General features: G+C 37.5%; 1 protein-coding gene across 1 annotated transcript in view; it reads right to left on the bottom strand.

The window, feature by feature from the left end:
• Nucleotides 1–5,648: 5,648 nt before the first annotated feature.
• The window catches only part of LOC118813805 (sodium- and chloride-dependent taurine transporter-like), a 34,749-nt gene continuing 28,648 nt past the window's right edge, over nucleotides 5,649–11,749 (bottom strand). Inside the window, 5 exon segments of the mRNA XM_036579352.1 lie at nucleotides 5,649–6,390; nucleotides 6,392–6,441; nucleotides 7,982–8,152; nucleotides 8,287–8,387; nucleotides 10,681–10,783. Of these exon segments, the coding sequence (XP_036435245.1) occupies nucleotides 6,285–6,390; nucleotides 6,392–6,441; nucleotides 7,982–8,152; nucleotides 8,287–8,387; nucleotides 10,681–10,783 (531 nt within the window). The 3' untranslated portion in view covers nucleotides 5,649–6,284.

The raw sequence follows: 11,749 nt of genomic DNA, 5'->3' as shown, positions 1-11,749 counted from the left end.
TAAAACATACGTAGGCATTCTTTAACACCTTTGGAATGAATTGGAACATTGATTGCGAACATCAGTGCCTGGCCACACAAATACACTCAGCAGAAATTCCCACAGACATCCCAAAAATATTGTGGTAAGCCTTACCAGAAGAGTAGAGGCTGGTGTAGTTGCAAAGAGGGGCCAACTCCATATGAATGCCCATGGTTTTGGAATGAGACGTCCAACAATCTCAGCTCGCTGTCCACATACTTGTATGTGATTTTTCAGTTAATGATATCTATGTAACTTGAGTCCATTACACCAATTCTAAGCTTATCGTTTATAAACATTTCCACTACTGAGGAGACTGTTCAGCTCAATCACCCCTCAAAGAGCTCAATAACACTGAGTTTAATAACTGATTATCACACTGTTTTCTCAGGCTTTAGCAGAGCTCAGTTACACTGAGATTAATGACTGACCACATTGATTGGTCAGTCTACTCGGGCTTTAACATTAACAAATGTTCTCCAGCCGCACTGTTTCTTAGTCTTAATCTTCAACCATCAAATTTTAATTGGAGAAGAGTGGAGGCAGATTTGTTTAGCTTACTAGCCTAGCGTGCCTCAGGGGAGCTAATGTTTCACAGTGTTAGCTAAATGTGGTTGATATGCCGTCTTACTCTGCTTTGGGAATTCAGTGGAGACTGTCACAGTCACTTTAGGCTAAGAGTTTGACGTAGGTTCACGGGAAAATCCCTACTCCTGGGATTCAGTATAAATTTTGCATGAAGAATTTGAAAGCGTCAGTCAGGAGTAGCTAAAACAACCCCAGAGCTCATCCAGGTGGCTGAATTTGTGTGGTAAATGTCAGCCTAGTGTAGGGAAAATAAAAGGCACTGTCTAAAGTTGATGCATTAAGCTTAACTCTCATTCACTGACGTTTGCGCATGTGTAGCTTGCATACGACAAAATATTAAACATAAAAAGTTGGCGCTCACCTGTGTAACGTTAAGGCTAAACATGCTGTGTTTAGGATGGTCAGGAAGACGTAACCTGTGAAAAGAATTTAGCTGGCATTGGAGCAAAAACAAGACAACTTGATTAACTTCTTTATGTACTGTTTACATCCGGAATGCCAACCATTGAGACTCAAACTGCCTCAATCATTCAAAAGTGAAGGGAAATCTTTTAGCCACTGTGGGTTAAATTAGCACCTAAGCTAATACTAGATAATGTCAGATAAGACAGTCATGGTCTTCTACACAAAGGACATTATTTTCTGCACAGTGGATGATGGGGAAACTACGGAACCCCTTAAGTTGACAGGGTGATTATTTTTATGAATTACTATATTGAGGATGTGAGTTAAGTTTCTCATAATTTGAGGCCTCAATATAGTAACTCAAGACCTCAATATAGTAATTTTTGGCCAACGCTTTATTAAAAATCACCATGTACCCCTGGGGGCTCTGTAGGAAACATGTCGCCTTGTTGGTATTGAGAACAGAAAACTTCTAAAAGCTACCAATCTACCATGGTTAGCCTAGCCACGCTGTGCTACTCCAGATCTGAAGTGTCTGTGGCATGTTAAGGCAATACTGTGTTATAGTAATGTTAGCAAAAGTAAAATAATATACAGCAGCAGACACTTAGTCAGAAGGCAATGAACTGCCAGTATATTAAGAACGCCGAGCACCTCTCGTTGGCCATTTTATCTTGTACACCTGCTAAATGCTGACTTAAACACCCAGTTGGTTACTAGGCTAAATCCAAAGATGTAACCAGCAACATAGGAAAATATTTGTGTGGTATCGCTTTTTTTCAGCATTCAACTATTTCCGTTACACTGGTCTCCCTCCCAATTTGTGACATGCATGAATAGGAAAGTGTATATATTGTGATTTTTGTGTCACAGTCTTTGATTTTATGCAGCAGTATTATGTTTTTTGTTTATAGGAGATGTAAATCCCTGTATCATGTGACAATATCACAAATACACATTTCCATTTACATGATTACATCACAAACTGGGAAGGAGACCTAAGTTTCTAAGACCATTAGTAAAAGTTTGATAACATTTGCTGTTACAGTACTAAAAACTGGATTTATATAGCCAAGTGAGTTATTTTAAAAGTAATTTTTTTCAGTTTTTTGCAGTGTGGTTATGACATCACAACCATAAACATTTTTACATATGACCAGTCTCCATTCAGCCTATAGCAGTTTAGCCCCACCCATTCCTATTAAAGTGATATGGAGTGTTGTTCCTGCAGAGTCCGTATCAGTTATTAGAGTGGAAAAACAGTTAAAGTTGTGCTATTCCAGACTGTGAGGAAGCAAATGGATCATTACAGCCTTCCAAAGGATCCACACATCGGAAAGAAGTGCCTGAAGATTATTTTTAACTTTCCTTAAGATTTCAGTCTTAACAAAAAACAGCCTGTTTAATTCTATGAGATAAAGAGGGGTTTGAAAGAAGTGTAAAAATGTTATAAACATAGGGCCCTTTATAGTTTAGTCCACTTGTACTTACCTTACAAATCAGAATACATGCCCCCAAGTATGTCCGCTGTTACAGGTGGACAGAGTTCAGGGCTGATTCTTTATCCACAGTGCAAGATGGAGGTGTATGGAGTTTTGGGTTTTTACTAAATTAGTACATTCTTATAGATCCATGTAAAACGTTCTCTTAAAAAAATACACACTGACACTTGAACCAAGAGGAAAAAAAACTTTATTTTGGATCTAGATGATGCAATATGCATCTCAAAAGGACTGAGTTCGTAACAAAGCTACTTTGGTTACACAAGATTTTTCAGTTGGTTGATCAAATTCATTTACCATACGTTTAACTGTGTGAATGGTCATTTTGTTGTCTTGAATTGTACAGTTTTGTGTTATCACATTTTCAAGCTGAAATATAACAAAGCCACTTTTTTTGGTTTTTGGGTTGTTTTTTTTTGTTTTTTTTTACAAATATTGCACACTGCAAATTGCATTTAGGCTGATGGTAATCAACATTTGGATATAAATTTCTGAATACATTCAGAAAAATATAAACAAATTACTGACAGTCACATCATGTACAGTATAAAATGGTTAATACAAAAGGCAAATGTCATTTGAGACTAATTAAAATGCAGGTGAGCAAACCCTTGTTTCGGAGTGGACTCAGTGACCTCAGACAGAACAGGCTACAGTGGAGTGAAGGGAGTATGGAGTATGATTTGGTTGGTGTGGTTGTGCTGCAGGCCACTAATGCAAGGACTGCGTGTAAGGGATTGAGGGCTGAATGGGATGTAGCATGGTGTGGGCAGAGGTGTAAAATTGCATCAATATTGATTTGAAGGTTGCGATTCAACTACATCAGTTTTGGAATGTTACAATCGGTTATGATCAATTAGTTATTATCAATCAATAGTCAATTATAACAACTTTGGTTAAAGTATGTGCTCATTTTTTTGGCCACAATAATCGTCTGTGACTATTTTTATATATTAAAATGCAAAGAAGTCTTGGTGTTTTGCAGGGCTCCAAACCGGCTCAAGGAACGAAAAACGAAATTTAGAAATTAACGATATTTTGCTAGAAGCAAAAACACAACTGAAAACTGTTCCAGAACAAAAAGGTTAATTTGAAATCTTGTTAGTTGCCATTATTTTTCTGCTCTGGTTTTTCTGCCCATTAGCTGTGCTTTTAGATCTACGTCACGTCTCAATGTGATTTCATTCAGTCTATCATTTATAAGATTTATACGGCATGTGTGAATGGTATGTCTACACATTTTTAAATGGGGATATAACATTGCTTTTGGACGTAGTTTGATCATAACAACCTAAATTATTATGGGATATTTCATACCTATATGCTGGAACAGCTTACTCATTCACAATCAGTACAATTTTATGGCCATGTCCTTATCAATACTAACACAAATGCTGGGCCTAATAGCTTTCCAAAGCTACTATTTTATTATTTTAGGCCTACAGACAGTCTATGTTAAAGGAACAGAATTCCATTTTCGGTTTTCATTTTGTTCTAGCCGGTTTAGGAACGTTATGTTGGGACTGAATTGCAAGAATGGAAATGTTAATATATTGGTTAAAATATTGGTTCTGCTCAGAGTGAATAGAAATCATTGGGACATTTGAGATTTCATGATGCACTGAATCACAATGGAACTATGTGGGGGCAACATAAAGGTCCAAGGCAGGGGTTCCCAATCCCAGTCCTGGTGACCTTTTGTGCTGTCTCTTATCTAGCGTACCTGATTCAACTCAAACTAATGAACCAGCTTCTCATAGTTTGACTCATGTGAAGTGGGGAAAACACAAAAGTACGCAGAGCATGCTGTCACCATGACTGGGATTGGGACCCCTGACCTCTGGAGTGATGCATCATAGCTAGTCAAAACCTTTTTTTGCAGTGGATGGTTAGGTTTAGGGTATGAATTGCAACGTCTGATGTGACGGTGACCACATTAAAACTGCTCAATGCCAATGAAAATTGATTTCCTAATTTCCTAAAGCCAATAAATGGACATGGACAGGCACACTGGACTACAGGTGACCGATTTACCCTCTGTCCATACAGTGAGGTGGTTAGGCAACACTGTTTATTTTTTAAAAGAAAACATAAAAATCTGATTTAAACTCTTCTCTTGAAATGAGAAGAGCTGCAAATGATACTTAGCATATAAAAGCACAGCTGCCTACAGTATTAGAGTCTGATGGCTGTATATATACTGGTTATATATGTGAGCATGTGTATGTGAGTGTTTATCAGTGTGTGGACAGCTCGTCTGGCAGTGATCACTAAATTACAAGGAGAGCACAGTACTGAGAACATGGGCACACACGGATTTACCTCTCTCCAAGCAAGCGAATGTGTCTGTGTGTGGTGTGTTTGTGCGTACTGTGCTATGAAAAAGTCATGGAACCCTTCATTTACTTCATTTCCAGGCAAAACAGTCATTAAGGAAAAGTTATTAATTTTTCAGGAGATATTTCTGAGGAGGTTACATCTAAGATCATAAGGAAGAGAAAGTCAAAGGAAAATAAGGAAAAAAAAGAGTTTGCAAAAATGTTTGGGATTATTTGGATCATGAGAAATAACCAATATAACCAACTTATAAGACTGAACTTTGGAGGTGTGGAAAAAAATAACCCTGCAGGTTTCTTTGAAAAACTGAAAGCAACGGTCTCGAAAAGAATGGAAGTTGCAATAAAGGCAAAGAGTGGACACAGTAAATACTGACAAGTTGGATCTTATATTTAGCCATTATATTATTTTTCTGTTAAATATTTGTTTGTTTTCTGCTTTTTTACCCTGAAAATGAACAGCTCGCTTAATGGCCGTTGTGACTGGAAATTAAATGAATGATGGTATATTAAGGTGTGTATATATATATATATATCGCTAATGTCGGAACAAAACCTCATAACTCAATTTTTTTTGTTTTTGACATACTTTGAAAGTGCATGCTGCTCTTTATATTGTGTGCAAATTTCACAATGGATGGACCAAAAGAAACGGCCCAAAATGACTTTGAAAAAATTCTGGTTTCATTGACTTACATTAAAAGTAAAGTATGTTTTTTCCTTCTCCTGTAAAGTTACCATTTTGGAGATACAAGGTTTTCATCCAACAGCAGATATATATATATATATATATATATATATATATATTAGTGTGTGTGTGTGTGTGTGTGTGTGTGTGTGTGTGTGTGTGTGTGCGCGCGTGTGTGTAAGCAGTGCACAGCTTCCGCACAAAGCGGAGGTACATTCAGGTTAATCAAGACGGAGAACAATGTCTTTACAACGAGGGTACTGCCACAGTCACTTACACACCTGCTTATCATAGCTACCTAAAAAATGTCACATATTTAGTTCACTGCTGTTTTTTGTTATTTTCTTAAAAACAAGGCTCAGCTTCAAACACTCCTAAATAACGGCCTGATTTCCATCTCTCTCTCCCTCTCTTTTTGCTCGCACAAAGACATCTGACGGCTCACAGCTCACTTCAGCCAAACATATCAGTATTAATGATAATATCAATGATTACAGTGATAATAAAATATCCTAACAGCAATAATAAAACCACAATAGTAATGATAATAAAATTCCTACACAGCGAGGATAAAAGGACGTCATTATAAGAGGTTTCAACCTCCTTTTGTAAAAATACAACTAGAATATACTAGTGCAGAGAAAGGGAGGGACAGTCTAAGTGGACAGAGAAGAGGAGAAGAATAGAAGGGGGGGGAGGGGATTAAAGGGAGGGAGAGGTAATAGGGACCTCTCATAGAGAGTCTCACATTGTAGTTTCTACGATGGTGTGGGTGTGTTTGCTGAGGGCGTAAGTGCCGTTAGGGTCGAGTGGATGGAGCAGCTCGCTGTTCTTCAGGCTGTACTCTTTCGGGACGAGAGCTGGCTCCTCCTTTCACAGGGGCGGCCACGGCTTTGATCCGCTACACAAGAAAAAGACACCAACGATAATGCACTGGTTAATGCAGTTAAAACCAAAGACATACTACAGAAACAGTAGTTATATACACAGAATTATATTATTATTATTATTATTAGTAGTAGTAGTAGTAGTAGTATTACTGTAAAGCTTTTGAATATGGTCAATGGTACTAAACTGTACATTTAAAAGTACATATAATTCTAGTCAAAATAAGGATTATCCTATTTTTAATCTCCATATTTTAGAATAACAGTGAAGAAAATGAAACGACCCACATGGAAATATGCAGATACCAAAAAAGTGCAAAACAAATCAAAACTATCTATGGCGGGTCTTTGCATTTAAGCAAAGCTTTTACATCAAAATGTCTTTATTTTTATTAAAAATGCATTTTAATGCTGTGTTCACATGTTGGAGGTGGACAGACAACAGCAAACCAGATATTAGATTGTTTTCAGTGAAACATCGACGGAAAAAAATGACACACCAGCAGAAACGTTCCATCAAGCCTTCAATTTTTCCAACTTTTGCCATCAACCGGATGATGATTTTTTTTTTTTAGGAAATATGCCAAACATCTCAGTGTGGTCCAGTTGCACCCAGCACACAACAAAAAAATAAAACAATACAGAGCATCCTCTGGATTTTTTCCACTTTAAATAAACAATCGTCACTACTAAAGCTCTTCTCTGATTATCATCCTTTTACACCGGTAACGCTTTCACCATGGCAACGTTTGCATGGCTTGATGCAGCTGTCAGCTTTGTACTGCTATGAGGAACAGGACAATGTTCTTTTTGACGCCAACATGCAAACGCAGTATTAGAAGTGTCTACACTTTTGACTTTTCAGCTTGTCACTGAGGTGGAACCGTCGCAAGCACATCTTTAGTAGATTTAATTCCATGCCAAAGTACCCTGTTTTCAGATAGTGTACATGAGAAGAAAAGACACTTCTTTTGTGTTTGTTAATGTAACAAGATTTTAATTAGTAATACTGGACCATTTCTATATTATTTCTATATTGGTCCATTCGTCAAGATGTGCTGGGTCAATCAGTCATTACAATTCATGTGTAAGTCAAAACAAAGCTACAAACACGCAAATATGAAAGGCTGTTATTGTATGTAATTATGTTCTAAGCTTCACTGTAATTATCTCTTTTGTTGTAGAAGACTGTTGTTTCCAGGATGGTACAAAGCAAATACTGGGTGGCTGATCCAGTGCTTGAAAATCAAAGGACCAGAAAGTCAAAGCAAATCGTGTGATCTTATATACGATAGATTTAAATATAAATTAAAATGTATGTTTATGTTTGAAAATTTAACTTTTAAAATCTACAGCACAGTGCAAAAAAGGACAAAACCCATCACATCAGAATTGGACGTTGTACAAGGTTTTAAATACAACCCAATGAACTTCAGTTCAGTATGGAAATGTAAAGTAGGTGCTCAATTTTAGACAATATAAAAATGGATATGTCCCACAACGGCATGAAGCTTGACCTTATGGTGGATAAATGTATAAATGATACGTATTCACCTCAATCAGCGATCCGTCCGACTGGATAATTTTGATGACGACCACCATGGGAATGCAGATCATGGAGGCCAAAGCCAAAGACCACCCCACTCCAATCGACCAATCAGGATACTCGTACACCTTGTTATAGGTGAGGGGCTTATATTTCACCAATGAGAAGACAAAACAACCCTGAAAGAGGAAGAAGAAAGATCATTTAAGCAGAATCAAACCTACACAACTCAAACTCAAAAAAAAACATAACAGCTTACGATGCATCCTATAGAGCCTCTCTATGACCCACTCACACACACATGCACACTTACCACACACAGGACAGGTGTGATCAGCGTCCAGCTCCACTTCATCCAACCGTTTGGTCTGTAGCCGATCATGTCCTCAATAGCATCATAGAAATTATCAGCGCCTGCAACAACACAACACTGCTCGTATATACTTGAAGGGCCCATATTATACTTTTTTTGGTTTGTCTTTTTTCCACTCATGAAGTTTGTGTTTTTCATTTTTACAATATCATTTTCTAACACAGATTTTTTAAAATTCCTGGATAATTTTGCCATTGAAACGTAAACAAAGTCATACAGGGTGGTTGTGAAATGGTGCACTGTAGAGAAAATTAGGGGGTCACTGTCCACTGTCTACAATGCAAATATGGCCATTTTATTTACGCTCCAAAATGTCTTCTGAGTTTTTATACGTAGTATGCAAAAGTCTGAAAATCCTTTGTCAAATTACATGTTTTGTTAATTTCATAAATGAAAATATTTTATAAGTAAAAATATACATAAAAATTACGTGTAATTACAAAAAATTACATGAGTAAAAATGACGTTTTGTTGATTTTATAAGTAAAAATAAGTTAACACGTCTTCTACAGCGCACAAATTTAAATATGGTATGTATAACTATATTGTTGATAATGGTAAAATAGTGTTAAAACCAAAACATATATTTTAAAAATAAATTTTAGGCCAAAATATCTCAAAACTATTGTTAAAAACTGTTAAGGTCTCATTCATCTGGCAGTGCATCCATAACCATTTCTTCCAGTGATGCAGCTTCGAATACTTCAGATGTCTGGTTCTTATCACCACTGCTGTGAACAACTCTGACTTGGCAGTTAACTTAAGAGTTAATTAGGGAACTACAGAAATTTTGAAAATTTATATACATAAATGACCTCTGTTCTGATTGGCTGCACTGTATTGTGACTCACTGAAAAAGCATTCTGGGCTGAAACACTCTTAGTACCTTCAGCGTGAGTGGGCTTTGTATTAGGAGTATCACAATACACATGTTAATACTAATTTTTTCTATATGATGGCTGCGAGACGATACATGTTGTGTGAATACAGTTAGATTACGTGTTATGAAATATGTGACACTGGAAAGTTCTGTTTAACACAATCCGTGATATTCCTAAAAGCTATAACCATTAATGTAAAAAAACTCAGCTGTGCAGCTCTTGGAACTGGAAACAAATGGTTTGGATGAAGCTGAAATTAGCTGCTTATTCTCCAGCTTCTTATTCAAATTTTCGGTACACATAAATAGTGCAGCAGGTGGAGCGAGGAGAAAACACAAGTTACAGTGGTGACTTTTTTTTTGGGAAAACAATGAATTCAGATGGGCTTTTCTTGCAGCTTAGATTCCACGTATGGCCTTGTCTATATTTTTACAAACTATATCAAACTCTTACTTAATAAAGGGAGGAAAATTCAGTTTTCCACATCATGGACCCTTTTACAGTCACTCTTAAGGTTCACATAGTCCATGTTTTGAACCGAATATATCACCGGCAATAAAACGCATCAGCATAAGAAGTGTTTGTGCTAAAATATTTCAAAAGCACAGGACTAAAATATCAACACTGAGCAGATCCCGCAGGAGAAGAGAAATCAAGATTATGTAAGACGGCTTTATAGGTCACTATTAAAATAACCTACTACTTTTCTACTCCATGCAAGAACACTGACATGACAGCACGAGAGAGTGAGAGAGACAGTGAGAGAGAGAGAGACTAAAGCACAGAACAGAGGGATGAGAGAAGAAAAGGAAGAGAGAAAAAAGGATGGTGGTAAGGAGAAGAAACAGAAGCAGGGCTAGTAGTAAAGAGGAGGAAGAGATGGATGAAACCCACATGAGTGGAGTGTTCATACAACAAACTGACACTGACAGTTACGATTCCAGGAATATAATGTAGTTTGTCTGTGTAGATGGGGGACTCTCCGAATTCATGCTTCTTCTCTGAGAAGGTCACATTCGCATTTGCTGCCATCCTCAGTGACTGACGCGTGTTACGTGCATTTCTGTTTGTGTATGTGGCTCTGAGCACATTAGCAAGATGACTAACTGTTGGTTCAATTACATCTCCCACACAAACATAAAGGCAGGACAAACTGTGCTTTGGTATCTTTTAATAATGCACACAGCTAGTGGGGGGGGTAGTAGACTGTAGACTCATCATAAAGCCAGGCTACTGCCACACATTCAAAGAACAGAACTGTTTTCACAGTACGGGGTTCTCACCACTCACCCCTTTATTGCTCTCTAGCAGCTCAACACAGAGTCAGGTCTTTGAACACACAGGCAACAGTGTTCTAGCTAATTTGATAACAGAGGTACGAGGAAGCAAGAAAAGAATGGAGAGTGCTAAGGAAGAGGACGAGAAGTAGACGGGTAAAGGGGTATAGACTCACCGTAAACCCAGGCTACTGCCACACATTCAAAGAATGCAACCCAGAGAAGGCACACACCGCTGGCTGCATAGTAATCAAACAACTGGAACACATACATGCCACCCTGAAATAGACAAAGAGAGAGAGAAAGAAAGAGAGACAAGAGTGATGTGAATAAGAAAAACGTTAAGATCGGTTAGCTAACTTAGCTTTGCATAATGTAGCTGCTGAAAGCTTGATAAAGCAGTCAGATTAAACAGGACTGTACCGTTCTCACATTTGTGTTAAATCATTGTGTGTAAAGATAAATATTATACATGTACAACTGTAAACATGCTATTCTTTGTTTTGCTAAAATTTTATTAAAGTCTTTGTGTTATAGATGAGTCTTCCTCAGCATCTAACTTTGCTCTGATTAGCTCCAGTGTTAGCTTCACTAGCTCATCTGAAGGGGCAGTGGCTGTCACTAAAATCTCCTCCTTATTAGATATGAAAACCTCCTGCTTTAAACAATTTCCCTGGTTTGATTCATGTAAACATGGTTTCCTTTTTTGTTTGCTTTAATTTGGCCAACAGTCATTTTGTCACTTCTCCAAAATATATGTGGGCACTGAACATGCACAACCAGTTTATTTATGAATTGAATATTTAAAAAAGAAATTTCACACATACTCCTCTGTGTGCTTCAAAGTTTCCCTTTGTACTACTGCACCTTTTAGTCTGTTAGTACAAATGTTATATATGCTACCAAGTAGCCTGAGCTGAAAGTTTGACAGGCGTAGCAACAACAACTAAAGAGAGGTGTAATTTTCTTCAAATTTTGCAAACGGTCAATTGTTTTCACAGCTGGGGATCCTCACCTTTTCCCTCCCTCTCACCTCTCATTGCCCGCTAGCAGCTCAACACAGAGTGATAGAGTCCAAATCACAGCTACGAAATCATTTGTGACAACACACTCCCTCTCGTGTGTCTATTGGACAAATTAGCGTTACATCACAACAAAGAACTTACTTCCAGATGGACACCGCTGGTCACGCTACATTGCTACAACTTTGTACCAATCCTGATACCTTTTTGAGAGTTATTTAAC

This window comes from Colossoma macropomum, unplaced genomic scaffold (genome assembly GCF_904425465.1).
Source record: "Colossoma macropomum unplaced genomic scaffold, Colossoma_macropomum, whole genome shotgun sequence".
Taxonomy (NCBI): Eukaryota; Metazoa; Chordata; class Actinopteri; order Characiformes; family Serrasalmidae; genus Colossoma; species Colossoma macropomum.
Note: the sequence above shows the minus strand (reverse complement) of the source record. Positions and strands in the feature narration are given on the sequence as shown.